Source organism: Sycon ciliatum, chromosome 2 (genome assembly GCF_964019385.1).
Source record: "Sycon ciliatum chromosome 2, ocSycCili1.1, whole genome shotgun sequence".
NCBI lineage: Eukaryota > Metazoa > Porifera > Calcarea > Leucosolenida > Sycettidae > Sycon > Sycon ciliatum.
Window position 1 is genome coordinate 8,209,657 of NC_088644.1, and position 21,288 is coordinate 8,230,944.

A 21,288-nucleotide genomic window follows, 5' to 3' on the forward strand; every position below is an offset into this window, starting at 1 on the left:
TTATGAGTGATGATTATGTTGATCATGACTCTACAAAGTCACAGGCCATGCATACCGGTATGCATTATGCAGGGCATGATGTGGTCGTGGATGTTGTCCACAGCAATAATAATAATTATTAATAGCAAGAAGAAACACTGCATTGTTGCCATCCTCTTGGCTCAAACTCCACCGAGAATATTCCCCTTTCTTCAACTAAAACCCAAAAGGAGAGGAATGAATCAGAAGCGTACTCGAGCCTGAGAGTGAAAGGTCAAAACTAATGATAATGCATGTACAGTGTACTTGTATCTCCCGGTGTGCATTCTCAGTCACATTCAGGCCCTCTGTAGCTGAACTGCAGCGTCTGCTGTTTCTGAAGCGTTTTAGCTATCCATCTATGATCTACGTACAGACGCTTGCTTTACCCCTGGCACTCCGCGTGACCGGCCGCCTGCAAGTAAACTGTGTGCCAACGTTGCAGAGTTTTGAGAAAATTCTTTGAAGAGGACGAAGTTTGTTGTTGAAGCAATGAAGTACAGGTTTGGCTAGACGCCTGAATACAAATTTAATCTTGAGTTGTTTTTGGGTCTCATTTTCATTGACTGCCTAAAACCCGTCAATACCGGCTGGAAGTGGTTAGGTTTGAGGCTATGGAAGTTCGTTGTGAATGGAACGAATGCCCCAGCACATTCACGGATATGGCTGACCTACCTGTTCACTGCAGAAAGCATATCAATGAATTCCACCCTATGCCCAGTGACGCCTATCTAAGTCAGACTGCATTACTGGACCTGGGTGATGATGACGATGAGGAGCAGCTCACTGGCAGCGTCAACCTGCGCTGCCTGTGGAGGGACTGCCAGTTCAAGGCCACGTCTACGTTGGAGCTGGCCTTGCACGTCGGCTTTCACCCGCAGCACTGCGTCCTGAAGGCACTGGGCGCCGCGCACCAGCAGAAAAGCGGCCTGCACGCGTGCTCTCTCAGCGTGGAGACACGCAGTGTTATTCCTGACATTCCGGCGCCGTATGCGTGCGGCTGGGAGGACTGCAACCAGGAGTTCAGAGAGCCAATGCTGTTCTACCGGCACATCAAAGATCACATTGCAGCAACGCCACGCTTAGTGCGGCCTGACGGAGAGCCGGGAATCCGCCGCTATGTTCCCTGCGGTTGGACAGGTGGGTGGAAAACAAAGGCGCCTATTGCCGAAACTCTTGTGTTTTGTATGAGCAATGCCGGCATGTTATTACATCAAAACGTGGTCTGAGTCTCTGTTACCAGTTGGGCTCCTTATCAAGTGTCTTTTGACTGGAAATAGCAAAAGAGAAGCAACAAGAAATCACTTAAAGTAGAGGATAGTGGTGGGAAATTAACAACTAATCACAAGGAGATTTAGTACTGAAGATAATGAGCACTTCTAGTGAAGCGCCCAGCAAGGTGTATGTGAAGTTTTCCATAGCCAAACAGGTGTGATATAATGACAACCACACTCTGAAGGAGTACTGTTAACGCAATGCTCGCCTACTAAATGATGACCTCTCTGTTTTCGTGAAAGTTCTTATGGGATGCCAATTGTCAAGAGGCTGCTGTTTATGATGTTGCTACGGGCATTTTTTAAATTACCCTCTCCAAGAAAAGTCTCCAAGAGAAAGAAGAATGGATTCCACACAGCTGGATACTTTCAAGAAAAAGGAGGTTAGCCACATGGTTGCTCATTCACTACTGTAGCCACGTGGTCAGTGTGTGAAGGCAGCTTCTGAGGGTTGTGAGTCGTATGGCCTTTCTTGGAAGTATGATACTGTGTGGAGTCCACTCCTCTCATTGTGTGTGTGTGTGTGTGTGTGTGTGTGTGTGTGTGTGTGTGTGTGTGTGTGTGTGTGTGTGTTTACAGGCTGCTCTCAACAGACTTTGAACCGCACTCGGCTGAGCGATCACGTTCGTACGCACACTGGCGAGCGAGTCATTGCCTGCCCCGTGTGCGGAGGATTGTTCATTAACGCCACTAAGTTCAGTGATCATCTTACTCGTCAAGTCACCACTGATAGTAAGATGAAATGCAGTACGATATGGGCCACCCCTGCAGCATTCAATTCAATAGGCCATGTGCTCATGAGCGAGTTGCGGATAGGCCAGGGTTTACTGTAATGTATGCTAGATGACTTTGTGTCTGCATGCACCCAGTGGTCAGGTATTTTGGTCTGAATAATTAATCCCAGCACCAACTGCGATGCTGCTCGATGAAATCTAATCATCGTGTGAGTCAAGCCAGCACCCTGCACCCGGGCATAGCCCAGTGAGTGCGTTCGATTATGCACGCGAATCGATTCATGAATCCATTCGCATGCATTCAAGTCGTTTGATTTTCATGTCACGGGCCCTGGAATCGATTCAGAATCCATTCACTCCATTCACATGGGGTGATGTGAATAGCGCGAATCGATTCATGAATCGTGCAAAATCGAACGGACTCACTGTGTAGAGGTCTGGGGCTTCACCACAGTACTAGTACCCGGCGCATGCTTCATCGCATCATTGAGCAGCACTGTAGTAGACTGTACAGTAGTCTGCTCGGCTACAGGATGTCTTCACAAGTTGTATGTGCAATTGTGGATACCGGTGGTCAGGTGCATGCACTTGTCCTGCGAGTAGTAACACATCCCATGTCTGGATTCTCTGTGTGTGTGTGTGTGTGTGTGTGTGTGTGTGTGTGTGTGTGTGTGTGCGTGTGTACGTATGTGTGTGTGTGTATGTGTGTGTGTGCTTATGCGTGTGCTTATGCGTGTTTGTGTGTGTGTGTGCGTGTGTGTGTGTGTGTATTCAGCTGCCTACTACCAATGCTCACATTGCTGTAAACGACTGCAGTCGGAACGTCTCCTCCGCGATCACATGCGACAGCACGGTACGTGGAACACACTATGCCACGCTGTGACGTGTCTCCCAAATTATTCTGAACTCATCCCTGGCAGCTGTTTCTTAGCGAGACGGGTCAAGCATGCATGTATGGTTCGCGATGGGCGCATGCACACGAGAAGCCAAGCAGTAACACATATCTTTTTCTGTTCCAGGTCTTATTGGCCAGGGATACGCTTGATCCTGACAAGCATACACTATGTAGTAGTATGTAACAATGTTTATCGTAAGCAACCTTGCTCCAGACTGCAGCTATTCTCGAATGATTGGGCCAACGTCTTTGAGCTTCTGCAGCGCTCATCAATGGGTAGTGCCAGGACTATGTGACTTGTGTCCATATTCCAATCATTGGAGAGTGCTGCTTAAAGAAAACGGGGCGTCGTGGGTCAGCTAGGCCTGGGCGTTGTGCAGCCCTACACCTGCCAGAACTTGTATGTACCCTGGTGTAGGGCACTGTGCGGCCCCAGAGCTGCGTTGTGTGCTTGTGTAGGATGCTGTGCAGGCCCAGACCTGCTAGAGCTGCGTTGTGCGCTGGTGTAGAGTGCTGTGCAGGCCCAGACCTGCTAGAGCTGCGTTGTGTGCTGGTGTAGGGCACTGTGCAGGCCCAGACCTGCTAGAGCTGCGTTGTGCGCTGGTGTAGAGTGCTGTGCGGCATCAGACCTGCTAGAGCTGCGTTGTGCGCTGGTGTAGAGTGCTGTGCAGGCCCAGACCTGCTAGAGCTGCATTGTGTGCTGGTGTAGGGCACTGTGCAGGCCCAAACCTGCTAGAGCTGCGTTGTGCGCTGGTGTAGGGGGCTGTGCAGCCCCAGACCTGCTAGAGCTGCGTTGTGCGCTGGTGTAGGGTGCTGTGTGGCCCCAGACCTGCTAGAGCTGCGTTGTGCGCTGGTGTAGAGTGCTGTGCAGGCCCAGACCTGCTAGAGCTGCGTTGTGTGCTGGTGTAGGGCACTGTGCAGGCCCAGACCTGCTAGAGCTGCGTTGTGCGCTGGTGTAGGGTGCTGTGTGGCCCCAGACCTGCTAGAGCTGCGTTGTGTGCTGGTGTAGGGCACTGTGCAGGCCCAGACCTGCTAGAGCTGCGTTGTGTGCTGGTGTAGGGCACTGTGCAGGCCCAGACCTGCTAGAGCTGCGGTGTGCGCTGGTGTAGGGCACTGTGCAGGCCCAGACCTGCTAGAGCTGCGTTGTGCGCTGGTGTAGGGCACTGTGCAGGCCCAGACCTGCCAGTTGTGACCTGTGCACTGATGCAGGTGCAGGGCACTAACGTATTCACGAGTGCGTGTTTCATTGATATCAACATTGTACTTGAGTGCCTGTGACCATGCGTAGACTCATCTCATAATGGCCGCTTCTCATGCACCAAGTCATGTCTCTTGATGGCTGCTGCTCATGCACCAGGGCAGCAGTCGCAAGAGCATGCCATTGGCTTGCTTGCCTTGTATTTTAAAAGGTTGTGCAATTTTTTTATACTCCATCTTGTGTGTGTGTGTGTGTGTATGTGTGTGTGTGCATGTGTCCCATATGGTGCAGTGGTATGTGCAACGATTTTCAATCGAGAGATTGCGGGTTCGATTCCCGACGATTATGGTCACACACGTCTTTCTTCTCTTTCTCAGACTCCTCCTGACTTTTCTTTCATTCTCTTGGGTGGTTACCAACAGCCAGTGCATGCCGGAGTATGTGGTGTGATGTGTGTGCGGGAAAAAAATAAAAAAAATACCGAAAAGTAGGGATTCACTGGCCAGAAAAAGCCACTTCATAGCTGTGTGGTGTAGACCAGGCTGAATAGTGGCGGTCAATTCTTCAGCCTTGCAAGCTGTTGAATGGTGCAATCCCAGCACAAGTTGCTATGGCTTCTGCCGTAGTATCGCTATCATCGCCTCCGGTGATGGGTGTCAAATGGTCAAATGGAAATGGTCAAATGGTGTGTGTGCGTGTGTGTGTTTCATGCAGTGAATAGCGTGCACTGTCGTAGTATCGCTATCATCGCCTCCGGTGATGGGTGTCAAATGGTCAAATGGAAATGGTCAAATGGTGTGTGTGCGTGTGTGTGTTTCATGCAGTGAATAGCGTGCACTGTCAGTTATGTAGCATGACGTGTCCTAGTCCAGCCGGCCTGCGAAAGCACATGTTTTTCAAGCACACGTCCGATCGACCTTTCTGCTGCAATTTCTGCACCTACAGGTGAGTGGGTGTGCGTGGGTGTGTGTATGCGTGTGTGTATGAGTGTGTGTATGTGTGTATGTGTGTGCGTGCATGGTGATGCGTGTGGCAAAAATGCAGTTTGTGTAGAGTGATGCTGGGCTGGTACTGTTGTGTGGACACGCAAACTAAAACTTCAGTGTACTCGATTGTAATAGGAATAGATGTGCACTATGCGGTGTCACTGCTGCTTTATGATCAACAAACACAGTGAGGGAAGCTTGTTTTTGCCACACACAGCTGCGCAGTGAATGTGTTTTTCTCCTCTCCTAGCCTTGATCTGCTCCATCAGCTAGCTGTGTGTGTGTGTTTGTGTTTCCATGCTGTTCAGAGCGAAGACACTTGTGGATATGCGGCGCCATTCTGAAAAGCACAATGAGAAGAGTGCGTATGGCTGCCCAGAGAGCGGCTGCTCGTTCGAGTCGCGGACGTACGCGTCTCTCCGTCACCACTACAACCGTGTCCACCGTGTGAGCTCCATTGTGTTTTCTGTGTGTGTGGGAGGGGGGTCACAGTGTGTGTGTGTGTGTGTTTGTTTGTGTGTCACCGTGTGTGTGTGGGAGGGGGGTTAATTGATGAACAATATCTATTGGTGCTATGTGGGACACAAGTTGAAAACACTCGAATGGCACATTCCGCTTTCCCGAGGATACTTGGAGTGTTGGCCTGTCCCAGAGTATCTGTAAAACAAAATAAATAAATATAAAACGTCATGTGACATGCGAAGGCCGTAGTGAAATGTTACCCAGTCTGCCTCGAGAAGCTGTAGGGTGGGTAGGGGTCTCAGCCAACATTTATGGCAAATTTAAATCCTTGTGCATGTACAGTCAGACCTCGCTTAACCGCACACATCTGTTTTCCACAAAAATATCCGGATAGGCGAGGGAACCGGATAACTGAACACACATACTGTATATGCATGTGGCATGTCATAAGCAGTGACATCGTACATACATGTAGACGGGTCCTATGCAGTACAACTAGCGTGCACAGTATGTAAAACAAGCGAGAAAATGACAAGTGCATGCAACTAAGTGCTGTCCACATGCACCCAGCAGGTCAAGGACCTCATTTGCCTGTACAACTCCCTGATTCTAGCATCTGGAAGCCACATGCAACCGGATACGACGAAGCTTTTTGTACACATTTTAACCAGTTTGTACACAAAATCATGCACCTGTATGCGGATCGCGAGGTCCGGTTATGTTGTATGCATAACATATGCTGCACATCGGTAACCAGCGATTTTCTTCCGGATGGCGAGGGATCCGGATAAACGAGGACTGACTGTACTTCTTTTTGTCCTGTGCGCACATGTGTTTGTGTGTGTGTGTGTGTGTGTGTGTGTGTGTGTGTGTGTGTGTGTGTGTGTGTGTGTGCGTGTGTTTTTACAGGAGGGCAAGGACACGCAGCCGAAGAAGTTATACTGCTGCCAGGTGTGCCACCGCACGTATCGGCGCGGCCAGGACCTGACGCGCCACCTGATGCGCAAGCACCACTACAAGCACCCTCCGTCGCACAAGCGCTTCCGCTACATGCGCGGCGAGGACGGATTCATGTACCTGCAGCTCATCCGCTTTGAGTCGGCCCTAGCCACGTCCGTAACCGCGGCGCCCGCGTGGAGCGAGCGGCAGCCCCAGGACGGCGCCGAGTATGCTGTTTCTGACGGCCAGCCTGGCGAGGATGAACAGTATGAGGACTGGGAAGAAGGTGATGAGTACGCCGATGAGGATGAGGATCTCCTCTACGAGGAAGAAGACATGGAGTATGAAATGGAGGACTACGAGGTGAGGTTCTTTGCTGCTGATTTTATTGGACTGCCGATGGCGTTTAACGTGGTGCCTGCAGTGTCTGACTTCTCTTTGTTGTGTGCAATGGCCGTGCCGGGCGGGTCACACTGATGTTTGTTGCTAGGAGTATTCACCGACTTCTCCGAACACCGAGGTGGTTCAGACGTCACCAGTGCAAGCACAGGGTGAGTTGCTATGGCAATGTCTGCCGTCACTGTTGTCTGTTTTTTTTAAGTAACTAGCCAGCTGCAGAAGTCACGAATACCTTCCGGGGTGGAGGGGCAAGCCAGCGGCTAGCGTAGTTCCCAACCGCCTGATTCATGCGCGAATGCTAGCAGTGCCATCAACAGTAGAACACGTACGTTTTGCTGTGCTAACGACGGAACGCTTTGAAGCCTGTGTGCAGTATTGTAGAGGTGTCGTAATTCCACGGACAACTGGTTACTAAGAGTGTACTGTCATGTACAGTAAAACCTGTCATGAGAGACTACCTGTCATGAGAGACTACCTGTCATGAGAGACTACCTGTCATGAGAGACTACCTGTCATGAGAGACTACCTGTCATAAGAGACTACCTGTCATAAGAGACTACCTGTCATGAGAGACTACCTGTCATAAGAGACTACCTGTCATGAGAGACTACCTGTCATGAGAGACTACCTGTCATAAGAGACTACCTGTCATAAGAGACTACCTGTCATGAGAGACTACCTGTCATAAGAGACTACCTGTCTTAGAAGGCCACTGTGATTAAAGACCATCTCTCTTTGCAGACCGGTCGTCTCAGGAATATTGAGACGAAAATAAACTAGAAGACGTGTGCGATTGGTGGCCAGGCTTCAGGTAGGATGTTAGGTCGGCTGTAGAACGCACCGGCAGCAGTGTGCGTGGGTAACTGCAGCTTGCCCAAGTGCTGTCATATGCCAAGTGAGCTGCTTGACTCTTCAGTTTAGTACCGTATGTCGTTTGATGCAACTCGCACTGTATTGCATAGGAGTGGATGTGTAGGTTGTTGCCCTTTTTTCACAGATGTTGAGTTACATTTATAGAACGGTGCGAGCAGTTGTCTTGCTTCATGTGCGGTGTATTGCGAATCAAAGAGATTTTACAACCTGTTTCCCTCTGTTGCATACTAACAGATGGTAGCGAAATACTTGACTCAGTAGGTACCCAGGACAGCCAAGCAGCCGCTGCTTCAGTGGAATCCCCAGAGACTGAGGGCACAGCCACCGCAGCTTCGGAGCAGGTTCCAGCTGGTGCTGAGGATGACCGCTATCAGTCGGCCATGGCAATGCTGGACTTGATCTCCGCTGGCCAGGACATTGTACCATCGCCATCCAATGATGTGCAGGCTTCAGCAGAGTCGGCCAATCGCAGTAAGGACATTCCCCCTGAGTATTTTCTAGTTTTCTCTGTACGTTTCTGTAGCGGAGTCTTGCATTGTGCTGTCATACTGGTGATGAATGGCGATAAGGTCTGCTGCAGAGGAGCGGGAGTTGGTATTTTTTTGTTGGGAGGGTAGGAGAGGGGGGGGGGGGAGGAGGATACTCGGCTTACTGTAAAACCGGAAAGTCTAAGGAGTCACACAGTCTAACGTTTTAACGAGCAATTTTTTCGTTATTTGAAGAAACGTTATCGCGAACCCGGTTCGAGATGTCTGTGTAAAGATGCAGTTACAGATGGGTGGCCAGGTAGCCATCGTTAAACTTTCTGCACGTTATCATGCCAAAATTACAAACACGTTGAACTTTTTGGTCGTTAAACTTTCCGGTTTTACAGTACCAGAGGTCAGGCAATTCGAACCTCATGAATCCTAGGTGGGAGTAGGCCCTTTCTTTTTCAAGTTTCCGGATGCACCTTAGACAAAACTTTTTAAACCTCTGCGTGCGCGTGTTGTTTGCCCGGCGTGCTATTCGACAGGTCTTGGATTGCTGCAGGGACTTGCTCAGCTCACAGGTCAGTCGATTGAAGCCGTTGCACAGTACTTTGCTGAGAGTGCTGGCGATGTCGGTGCACAAGACGTACAGTCTTCACCAGAAGCTTCTTCAGCTATGTGATGCGGTTCATGCAGTGTCTCTGGTGCAGTGGCAACACTGTATGGCTCGGGGGCCTGTCGTCTAGTCCAGGATGTTCTCCAAGCATCAACACTTTAGCAGTGTGTGTGTGTTTGCGTGCGTGTGTGTGTGTTCTAGGCTTTTCGATTTTGACTTGATTAGTTTTAGGTGTTGTTGTGTGTCTGCCTCCCTCTAATTTCTAGTGTTTGGCCGTCGTGCCTTGAGGTATGTCTAGATCTTGTTTCTAACATGTTCTCGCATGTGTGGTGAGAGATAGTGAGTTTTCAGATGATAAGTTTTCAAGGGCATTGCACCTGCTTTATTTATTTATTTAACGTTTGGTTCTGTTTTGGGTTTCTCTGTGGTGCTTATCTGCTAACACATGTCAACAGTCTATTGCCAGGAGCCGGTCTCCTGGCAAGAAAGAATAAAGGTGATAACGTATACCTCAGCCCTGTCCTGTTAAAGGTGTTGTTGCGGTGGAGTGGAAATAACGGCAGGATCAAACTCTTGCACACCTAACTACTTATGCTTCCTCAAGCGCATACCGGTACTACGCGTCCGTCAAGTGCTCTTTGGATATGGCTGTTTATAGAGTGGCTCGCGTCGTGAAACATCTTGTTATCATCTGTAACTTGTGCAGCTCTGCCGCTGTAGCCTGTTAGTGCATTGTGCACTCGCCATGTGGGCATTGTGTTGGTACCTGTAGCGACTGGCTGTGGTGCGTGTGTTAATGTTGTCTAGTCGTGTACATGGTTCGTTATGTTCTTGTTGGGGCAGTGCTGGTGTTTGCACAACTTGCACACCTACTTCGTCATCGTATTGATGTTCATGGCCTGTTACGTGTGTGTGCCGCTGCCTGGCGTGACACTGAAGACTACTCCATTTCAAAATAGAGGTGCATTTTTTAGGAAAAATTCAGCATGGTTTCCTAGTTTTCTTCAACGCCTTTCAAGTCCTTGGGAATGTTCTTGACGGCATCGCGCTGCTTTCTGAGCGGCATTTCTTCTCGTAGTATTCGCGTCTTAGGTTATGTTTTACGGTTCTGCAAGACTTTGGTGGTTAGCATAATCCTTTACGAAGTTTAGATACCGGTATGCAGAGTACATGCACGTGCTGCACTGCAGCAGCGCAATCTAGAGTCCTCCAGAAATTTAGGGAAGTTTGTGCATGTACATTCGAAGCCTGGTTTGAGAACTTGCTGCGAATCCTTTTAAAACTCAGTGTCAATGTTAAGTTTATTGCTTTTCATATTTAAAGTTTGGGGCGAAGAGTTGCCTAATTATTGTAAGTTTTAAGCAAAATAAATAGTTTAAATCAGATTCAGAAAAATACCTCAACAGCAATCAACACAAGTGATCAGATGAGCGAGGTATACGAGCAGACTGGAGTTGCAAATGCTCCCTAAGTGTAGACCAACTAAACGTGTTACTTCATTCCCTAAAGTGTGGTCACAGACTTTTGGAACTGCAGTACAGTATGTATCCGAAAGAGGGAAAAAAACCCCGGTGACCATCCATCTGCCCATACTCCGCATCATCGTTCAAGAATAAATAAATTGTAAACCTTAATTGTAAACCTTATGCCAATGCTTCTCTATATAATTATATAATAAAAATGTCCCTATTTATATTATATAAAATTAATATGGGCATTTTTGGATCTATTTTGAAGTACATGACATTGCATCACTACCAATAGTAGCTGAGAGATATTTCAGCAGCTGAGTTGTTTATCCTAACCTACTAACTTAAGAAGCAGCAGTACTTGTAATACAATAAAGCACAGGTTCATTTGGTGCCTCACCACGTTAGCTTAGAAACAGATGGCATGGTGCCTACGCCCTGGAAGCGTGTTCCTCTGCGAGAGCATCCATCTCTCTTTGGATGTACTGAAATATGCCTTTGTCCATGATGGCTGCAACGTGGTTCACGTTCGGGAATGTTTTGAGCACAACCGGCTGTGGCTGCTTTCCCACCCAGTTCTTACAATACTCCAGACTGGGCAGGGGCACCGTTCCATCACCATCACCGATGATTTTCTTCTCAGGTGCAGACCTGTCCAGTGCACTGTACTTGTAACCCCAGGCTGTGTCTACGTTTGTTCCATAGATGCAGTACATGCGAACACCGGGGGGACCATGTATCATTTCACGCTTGCTCATCACATTGGCAAGCCGCTCCTGGGCATGGCTAATGTTCAGTGCCTGCAGCAGCGCTACATAGTCTGACACACCGTACGACTTGCTCGTCTCCTCCACAATGATCAACTCATCGGACACATCATTTGGCCAGAGTCCAGGCATTGGCGCTAAGAACAGGGTACTTTCGAGTGACCGCTCCATATCAATGAGATCAGCTACTGGTGCTGGTGTGCCAAACCCATCGCCAGACACTATGGCCTCGAGAACTTTGGGAGAACCGATCCACACACCTTCAACGGGAAACCATGCCTTGATGTGCTTGTCTCTCCAGTCACTGGTGGTGGTGTTGAAGAATGCTTTCAACACCGGGCCACCCATACTGTGTGAGATGACAATGGCTGGTGCATTGTACTTAGCAGTGACATTCTCCACTAGAGCTTGCAGCCTCTCAAAGTACCCATCCATGCTCCCTGAGCCAAGACACAAACAAAGAGAGACAAAACGATGTTTGTTGTCCATCCTGTGATATTGGAAGAGTGATGAATGTGCAATCGTTATTGTCTGAGGGGTCTAAGTAATAGCAGAAGTAGATCTTTTTTTTTTTCTGGGGGGGGGGGGGGGATAGAAAAACAAAACCAGCAGGTCTAAGTAGTTGGAGGAAGAACGAGCTTCAAAACATAGGCCATCTTCAAATCATAGAGGGTCAACAGCAGTGGTGTCGAGTGCGAGGTGACAATGAAATTTTTCAGATCGTTTTCACCAAACTGGCACATGACTCCAGCTTCTACTAGCCGTACATGAAGAGACTGGCCGTGGGTTCGCGTTGTCGCGTAACGTGCCATGAAGAAGTCGCTCATCAGTCGCGCGCACCATGGCAACAGGCAAAGTGTGATGGAGTGCTCCAGTCCAGTGGGGCAAGTGATCATGGTCACAGGAGCAGAGCACACAGCACCGTGTGTGCTTAGTACTAGTGTACAGCAGTGTACTTACACCGGTGCTCTATCTCTAGAGCTGAGTTCTAGTAGTGTATAACATACAGTGTACTTACAAGGTGACTTTCTCCAGTCGTACGGAGCTGCTACAATGCTCTCATCACGCTCGTAGCCAGCGTTGTCGACGAAATACTGCACCATGTCATGGAAGTACTTTGTTTCGGCCCGAATGATAAAGTCTGTGCTGTTGTCCAGATACTCGATGGATTTGGTTGATCCAAAGTTGGGTATTCTGGTTTCAATGCCTTCTGGGTCATTGTACTTTAGCGTATTCACATCAAACTCCAATCTGACAGCAAGAGAGCAACAGGGAAAGCAGGGACAATTGCGCCGTGAGTGCTTGTGAAAAATGACGTGGAATACAACAATGCGTCTCTGCTGAGCAGCTTGATGTCCACCATTACCACTACATGTACCGGGAGCAATAGTACCGTAAAGTACCACCAGAGCGCCCCACCATCTCGTCCTTTAGTGGTCGTATTGTGGAGGTGGTCTGCTGTCTGTAGGTCATACGACATGAACCTTGTACACATTATATAGCACGTTGTGCAGTCAATCCGTACCTTCGAGCGGACACAAGCTCCACACAAAAACCTGCTAAGTGCGACCTTAGTACACGAAGAGTCTTACATCGTACAAACTTCGTTGCACTCTGCCATACGATTTTCCTTTCTCTGTCTGTAGACTCAAGGTGGGGCGCTCTCGCGAGACGGGGCGCTCTGGCGGTACTTTACGGTAGTAGTAGTAGCAGCAGCAACCCAGATATAGCAGCAGCATCATGAAACCAATGTGCAATACAGATAACACTCCGGGGAATCCCCTAAACCGGGCTTCAAAAGGACTATAATTTGTAGTTCTCTGTCAAATGCAACCTGCATATTAATTAATTTTAGGATATTAAAGTTCCTTGCTAAAATTACCGCCAGTCCTGGTGGTGCTACTATGGCCTGGTCGCCAATTTAGGAAGCCTGAAAATCAGTCCATCTATCACTCAACTCACTGCAAGTCCCGTAATGTACACATAGAAGAGAAAATCGCTCAGGATTTAGATTGCTACTCAGATCAGAGTTTCTTTCCTAGGACAATCTTCCAACAACCGATAAAGGCGAGGAAACCCCCAGGAGGGCTCCTTTATAGATGGGATCAGCAGGAGACGGCAAGTACAGGGGGTTGAGTGCTAATAGCTCGCGCTAACATAAAGTTGTAGGAATTGTCGAGGTGGGTGATGGCTTGGGAGCATGGCAATCCATTCAGTGGTTGCTGAGGGTTCAGTCGGTCATCAGAAGACCCCTATTTTGCCTGATTAATCATATCATGTACTTGATATTACAGTAGAGATAATCGGATTATCTCTACTGTAATATCAAGTACATGATATGTATTATTTAAATTTATTTTGATTATTACAGTAGAACTCCCCATTATCTGGGCAGGCTGGGACCGTACGCTGTCCGTACCCAGGAATTGGCCGTCGCTCAGAACATCATACGTACTGCATAGAAGTAGACACGTTCCATGCCAATCAATATTTTGGGGGGCTTTTTTTCACTGAAAAGCCGATTTTTTGTGACCCGGGAGAGGTCAGAAAGGCGCCCAGTAGACGGGCATGTCCTTATTAGGGGCGCCCGGATAAGGAGAGTTTTACTGTACTTACGACATGTCAATGGAAAAGCAGCGGACAAGACCAGGCAAGACCTCCTTAATGCTGAGCCAGGCTTGTCTCCAGCTGTTAGTAGAGAATACAACACGGCAGATGTCCGGGTACGGTATCTTCTCCGTATGCCGCACATCAATCTGGCTGCCAGCGATGCCGGGCACTAGATAGAGAAAAAGTTCGCAAAACCCAAGTTCCCCATCAAACAGATAACACAGGGTCCACAGCAGCCTGGCGTGCATATGTGTCACAGTACTACTAGCAGGGAGTAGTAAAAATACCGGCTGACAGGGAGTAGTAAAATACCGGCTGACAGGGAGTAGTAAAATACCGGCTGACAGGGAGTAGTAAAGTACCGGCTGACAGGGAGTAGTAAAATACCGGCCGACGGGGAGTAGTAAAATACCGGCTGACAGGGAGTAGTAAAATACTGGCCGACGGGAAGTAGTAACGACAGGGAGACGGGAAGTAGTGGTTTTCCCGAATAAAGCTTTGAGTAAACTACCGGCCGGCAGGGAGTAGTAAAATACCATACTAAATACGGGCCAGCATTTTACTACTCCCGGGTACAGTACTATGTTGTTGGTTGACAGCATGTAACAAGGTGGAGACCGCTGTGTTCGGAAACAGTGACCTTACTACAACCATCCACCAACAACATGTTTCAACAAAATCAAGGTTTATCTAATTCCCTGGTACTAGTAGCTGTTGGGCACCCAAAGACCAGGGATCAGAGTTGCAACCTAGGCTGTTCTTGTCTTTCATCACCTACAGTCTACTGTATTGGACATTGTACTGTTGTGGACATTGAAGCCCGGTGAGAAGTCAAGTGGCCACGGGGTGCTGGCCTCGCAGGCGTGAGTACGCATAGTCGCATACGCTACACTTTCATAATACTAACGGTGGAAAATTCAAGAAGTGTTCTTATATCCTCTCTGGATTTTAGGAGACTCTCCAAAGCTCTCCGAACTTCAGGTGGTTGAAACTTGGAGATTCCTCGTTTTGGGGTCAGTGCATGCGAACTACTGCTAAAAGTCACGTGTTGATCATGAGTGTGCGGTATTGCCTTTTCGCATACACACAGTGCGTACTACATTTATGTCACTCAAGATCGCGGCCCCTTTGCCCCTTTGGCGCTTCATATGCAAAAGACCTCCGAATTCTTCGAGACCCGTTCCTAAATTATCCCAGTGTCTTCCAACTTCCAGGAGAACTTTCTCCGAGAAGCTAGAGAAAATAAGAACGCACCCTAATAGTCCAAGAATTATGGACTCTTGATATGACTTGATAGCGTACTGAACTGCTGGTCCATGTTAACATGTTGGCAGTGTGTACGTGAACTACTATTATTGTAGTACAGTGTGTATACACATTGCCAAATATGGACTGTATGAGCAATGCATGTGAGTACTTTGGGATCAGCAATGCACTGTTCAACACCCCATCCCACACGACCATGCCCAGGTCACGCAGGTGGCTGTGTGGGGTACCCGGGTGTTTATGGTACAAATTACGTCATTAGACACCCTTAGGCCTTAGCAAACAACGGTAACGCTATTTTTTTACGGTACTCGTACCTTGATCACCCAAATAGCGTTGATCAATTGAAGCTGCAGCGTATAAACGTTATGGGGGCTGATTTATCGTTGTGACCAACGGTACGTGTTTTGGCCAAATATTGCATAGTCCGTACGCTTTTCACCTTGTATCGCGTATATTAAGGTGACAAAAATGGTTGTACCGCCCGAACTAAAAGCTATTCTCGTGGCAACAGCGTACTAAAAATAGCGTGCATCTTGCTAAGGGGTCGTCGCAAAAGTTTTTTGTCGTCCCTGAAACGAACATGATTCGTTTGGGGGGGAGGGGGTGCGAGCCAAAATCGCAAGTCAACCGACACTGTACATATGACATGTACATGCATGCGATTTTCGTCGTCCAGCATAGCAAGCTGTGTTCGTTTCAGAGGGAGGGGAGGGGGTCCAAGTACGAAATGAACGATGTTCGTTTCAGGGACGACAGAAAACTTTTGCGACGACCCCTAAAGGTCGAACCCAAATCACGCTATTTTCCCCCTTACGATAATACCGTTACAACATAACGTTTTTTGCTAAGGGTGTCTATTACCACCGGATTTCAACGTCCACAACGGTAGTTGAGTGACGGTGTCACACTGGTACACTGCGCAGGCTGAAATCTAGTACAGTACTGAAATCCTGGCCTGTTCGTTCTTCATATCAGCATCCAACAGTACTGTGCAAAGCATACCTCCGTACCACACTCACACTGCAATGCCTTGTTCTGTACTGAAACACACAACCAACCAATGTTATCATGCATGACCTCTCGATTCTGCCAAAAACCGCGACTTTTTCCAAACCGTAAAAGCCCGTTATAAGGCCCTGGGCGGAAACGTTAGTGAAGGTCCAGAACATGGGTGTCAATTTGGGCCTGGACGTTATTTCGGATAAGTGAAATCAGACTGATTTTCACATCATGCCGTACTACTGCATGTAAAATCAGGTTAGCACAGTGCACTGTACACTAAGTTATACTGCAGTATCGTACATACACATGGAGCTGTGCATGCACTGCACTGGATAATCATGATCAGATCTAGTAATGGACTTGTCCTTTCGCCAAGAGTACATAACCCCCCCACCCCCCACCCCCCCCCCCCCCCCGGGGGTTATGTACTCTTGCTTTCGCCCATGGGTGTTTACACGGAGGTGGGCTAGAAAACGGGCCAAGAGTGTTGACACTGGGCACTTGGGCGCGCACACGGGTAGTGGGTGTTATACTGGGTGGGCGTTAGTACGGGCTTTTACGGTATAAGCGGAAGTACAGCCAACACTAAACTGGATGCATGGCTGACTCGAAGGCACAAGGACACAAATGTACCATATTACCGGGGTCAAGGTCCACTTTTCCCCCACGGAAACTAGGCAAAAGATGCCCATCTAGCTAATAATATGCAGAATGTGTGTTTCCGCAGTGACATTTCGCATCCAAGAGGGCGTGCACCTTATACACGAGTACTGGTTGCACACCTGAACATTATGGATACCGGTATGTATGGCTTTGTGCTGACTACCCGCAAGATCAATAACTATAATACACGTCAGGGTTCTAGCCAGGTCAAAATAGTAGGGGGGGGGGGGGGAGCAGGGAAACACAGTTACCCCATAACCCATTTTTCCATTTTCAAAATAACTGTCTTGCAATGCGAAATGCAACGTACGGGGCGAACACCTGACTTCACCCCGGACAAATGTGCCTTTATGAACCCTCCTCTACAAGTACTGACAAGAGTCCATAATCCCCCGTCTTGGTACTGACTATCGACTGCATTTTCGTTGAATGGCATGAAAAAACACAAAAATCAGAAAATGAGTGAGGGGGGGGGGGAGGGGGCGGGCGGGCGGCACTTCTTCGCAGGGGGCGCATAAACAGAGTAGGGGGTGCTGTGCCCCTTCCCCCCCCCCCTTTGCTAGAACCCTGCAGGTAGAGTATACATTCCTGTGAGTGAGAAGTATGATTATTGCAATTTTTTTAAAACGCCCACCCCACCTTCACCCCCTCTGTATCAGCTATGACATCGACAGATATAGATGGAACACCAATAATTATTTATACATGTATTTTCAAACCGCACTTGCGTCTACTAGTTTCACTTTGGTCTTTCCGGACATTTTGAATCATCAAAGTGCAACGAAAGATTCTTACCCAACACAATTGGAAACTTGATTGCCACAGAGCATCCGGTCCAGAAGACTAGCAGTAACAGGGTCAGCCTCAGCATTTTCATCGTTCACAGAATGCTCATGAGCTCATTGTTCTGCAGAAGTACAAAAGCTTGTTGGGCTGTTTGACTGCACTCGCAGTGACTTCTTCACTTCAAAATAGATCTCAGACACAGGTCTACACCATTTGAGTAAGTTCTGCCTTCACTGGCTCGTGTGTTGCGTTACCTCGTAGAGTCTACTCTACAACTTTACTTTGTCCGTTTGTGGTCTCCGAAAGGTTCAGGGATACCGAGGAGCTGGTTTCATGCTGGATCAAGCACTCTCTCTGCGAATGCCACGTGAATCTCCCGTAGATCTAGCTACACGTACGTACTAGTACGTGCAGGTATCAAAATGCGTACACCCTTATACGGTAAGATCAATGTACCGCGTGCATGTTCCACAAAAGTCTACAATGACATTGGAGAGGTTTCGTTTCACGTTGTTCTGCAGATCTGCACTACACCGTGAAATTTCACGTCGGTGTGGCAAATTATTTTTGCGTCGAAACTCCCGTTCATGACGTGAGATGAGCTGATGAGGTCAACTCACGTTCGACGTGAACGCGAGTTTTTGCAAATTTAGCCTTGCTATCAGGTTGGGATTATTGACTCGATTTTGTCGATTTTACCTAAACTAGCTAAAATAATATTTGTGCGACTTTGGCCTCACCAAAAATCACTTTTTCACTTTTTGAAGTTTTCGCTCCTATCGTCAGCGAAACGACGTGCTTCACAAGCAACGTGAAGCGAAAGCTCTTTCTGAGCTCACGTCAACGCAAAAAATTGACATTCACGTAAAGCCTACAGTTCACATTCGACGCAACGCCGACGGTACGGGGGACGTAAGGGCTTGTCGGGAGGGCTGGGGTGAGCTGTAAAATCCTGTACGATTCGTACGACACGACATGCAGCAGTCGTTGCGACGTTCACCGTCGAACGGCGCGAGTCATAAGGCACGGCCCGTGACGGGGTGACTTTTGGACCTAATTTCTCGTTTTTCGGGACTTCTTTTCAATTATTTCTCCTTGAAAGAAGCGGAATCAAGTTCACAATACCAGTTTTTCGTGAAGACCAAAAAATTAGCCCTGAAAGTTGTCGCATTCAAATAATAGCCCCAGGAAATGATAGAATAGTTCGTCTGTCACGCTTCTGAACTATCCCTAAATACAATAAGTGACATGAGATCTTATGTTGCTAAAATTCAACTCAAGTCGTGCTAGCCATTCTGTGAGTTATCATGGGAAGCGCAGTGTTCGAAATGCTAAAAATTTCCAAGTACGAATCGGGAGCAGTCGGCGCACGACGCCGTCTCCTGTTCACACTCGAATTGCAGCCGTTTTGTACGCTTGCGTCCCCGTCTACGGTAAGAAAAGGTGGATCGATCCAACTCTTCCCGTCGCTTCCCGATCGAGCAGGTGTCTGGGTTAGAGTCTACGCCTCTCTCTCTACGGCTTCGCGTGTTTTGGCTCCAGATTTCTACGCGGAGATGGGGTTCTCTACGTTGTGGCACACGCAGAGAAAATGCGTAGACGGATTTGCAGGGTATCGATCAACTGCATGCAGAAAACTGCCAAATATGGAAAGGGGAAATTCCCAGTACACATTCCACGTGACTTCTCTAGGTGAAACGTAGAGCAGAACAGCATTTCTTTACGTTACGGGAACGCGAAGAAAGTTCGCGTGATTCTTTGCGTCGCGTTCCCAAAACGTAGAGCAGAACCTCCCTACTAAGAGCACAAAATTAATCACGCGGGTCGGAAAGGCCTCTCTGTACTCCCTAGCTAGCGGCCCTGCAGGCCTGGCGCGCATGGCTAGCTGGTATCATGGGAAATCCCTAACAAAATAAGAAAAAATAATAATAATAATAATAATCAAGAGATACAAAAAGTATTTAATTAATACTCTTGGTACGTAGATATCAAGAGTATAAAAGCTCATTTTTAGTTTTACTCTTGACCCACGTACCCCCATGGCCCAGAGCTTCTTTATTACGGGCAAAGTGAACACAATGGCAATGCAATACAAATTCAAACCCAGTAAAACAAGGGATATTGAACCCAAAGCAAAAGCACTCTATGATTGAAAGTAGCTCATTAATTTTACTCTTGGTTGTGTATTTTAAAAAAAATTCGACGGGTTCGCGTACCGGGCAGCTTCGCAGGTCAAGAACAAGGAGTCGTACAACTCCCTGGTCAAGAACCACCATCTTGGTTGTATCACTAATAACAAGAGTACAGTAGGGGTTATGTACTCTAAGTCTTGCTAATAATAATTACCAAGAGTACATGTATATAACTCTTGTAATTACCGGTAGTGTAGCGAGCTGGCCAGAATGTAATGATTACTGGAATATTAAACAAGTATAGGATATTACCCAAAGGATTTATTTTTTTCTCGCAGTAAACCGCTGGATGATGAGTGTGGACAAGGGCGAGTATTGCGGGGTTGTACTCGTGGACATGAGCAAGGCCTTCGATCGGGTACGCCATGAACTACTACTTAACGAGCTTCAAGCTATTGGCATAAGCGGAGTAGCACTACAGTGGTTCTCCAGCTATCTCCAGGGTCGACGACAACAGGTGAAAATTGGAAATAACAGAGAAGACGAGACACATTGTACACGAGGCGTTCCGCAAGGGTCGGTGCTAGGGCCTCTGTTATTCTCTTTGTACGTGCGACATGTCCCTGGAGTACTTCGCCACGCAGAGTCCCAACAGTATGCTGACGATATCGCCTTTTATATACACTGTCAGTCTACTGGAGAACTTCAGCACAAGTTGACAAGTGAGTTGAACAGACTAAATACGTACCTTGGAAGCATTGGTCTCATCTTGAATGCCCAGAAAACGAAGTTCATGGTGCTTCGGAAGAAGGCTCTGCCTCTTCCGCCGGATCTTACCATTGCATGCGGTGGTGTCGATATTCGACCTTCTGCCACAGCGCGTTATCTTGGCCTCATTATTGACCAACACCTCACCTTTGAGGATCAAGTCAACCATGTGTGTACATCTGTTTATAAGAAGATAGGAGCATTCCGCCGCTGCCGCCGTACAGTAGATCACACAACTAAGCGAATATTTTATTTATCCCTCATCCAATCCACTATTGAATACGCCAGCAACTCGTATGCTCACTGTCTTACACCATCTTTATACTCTCGCCTTGTTACTTTAAGTCATATCAGCATGAAACAGGTTTTTGGTCTCCCTCGCCGTACTACCCCGACTGTCTTTGTTTTGCGGCACGCTAAGTTATACTCCCTCGAATCTCGTCTCAACTTGAGGCTTTTTATTTTTGTTTTCCGCTGTATTCATCAGCTTACAAGTCCTCTTCTTTCCTCAATGTTCACCCTCCAGTCGGCTGCTACTTGCACCGAGAGGCGCACTAGAGGGCAATCATTCTCTTCACTTTCTTTGCCCGCTGCTACCACTAGATATGGCATGTTCTCCATTTCTTTCCTTGGCGCTGATAGGTGGAATTCTCTGCCTGTCTCGTGTCGTCAGGTTGAGCATCTATCCGTTTTTGTTTCGCTCTGTAAAGAGCACTTAGGGTTCCCTGTAACAAGACGGCAACGTCTGTAGGGCCTTCCCTATCAACATAATAAATTCTACTACTACTACTACTACTACTACTACTACTACTACTACTACTACTACTACTACTACTACTACTACTACTACTACTACTACTACTACTACTACTACTACTACTACTACTACTACTACTACTACTACTACTACTACTACTACTACTACTACTACTACTACTACTACTACTACTACTACTAC

At 47.8% G+C, this 21,288-nt stretch overlaps 2 protein-coding genes across 2 annotated transcripts; one reads left to right on the plus strand and one right to left on the minus strand.

The window, feature by feature from the left end:
- The first annotated feature begins 117 nt into the window (after positions 1-117).
- Positions 118-9,378, plus strand: LOC135808514 (histone H4 transcription factor-like). Its single transcript, XM_065321710.1, has 9 exons — positions 118-1,158; positions 1,872-2,024; positions 2,802-2,879; positions 4,944-5,064; positions 5,414-5,552; positions 6,477-6,869; positions 6,997-7,057; positions 8,013-8,249; positions 8,794-9,378. Exons 1-9 carry the CDS (start codon positions 633-635, stop codon positions 8,928-8,930), a joined length of 1,845 nt encoding a protein of 614 aa, XP_065177782.1. The 5' UTR covers positions 118-632; the 3' UTR covers positions 8,931-9,378.
- A 796-nt stretch (positions 9,379-10,174) lies between these two features.
- LOC135808516 (phospholipase A2 group XV-like) lies at positions 10,175-17,751 on the minus strand. Its single transcript, XM_065321711.1, has 4 exons — positions 17,440-17,751; positions 13,717-13,879; positions 12,119-12,351; positions 10,175-11,540 (listed from the first exon to the last, which is right to left on the minus strand). Exons 1-4 carry the CDS (start codon positions 17,519-17,521, stop codon positions 10,765-10,767), a joined length of 1,254 nt encoding a protein of 417 aa, XP_065177783.1. The 5' UTR covers positions 17,522-17,751; the 3' UTR covers positions 10,175-10,764.
- Between the last annotated feature and the right edge of the window lie 3,537 nt (positions 17,752-21,288).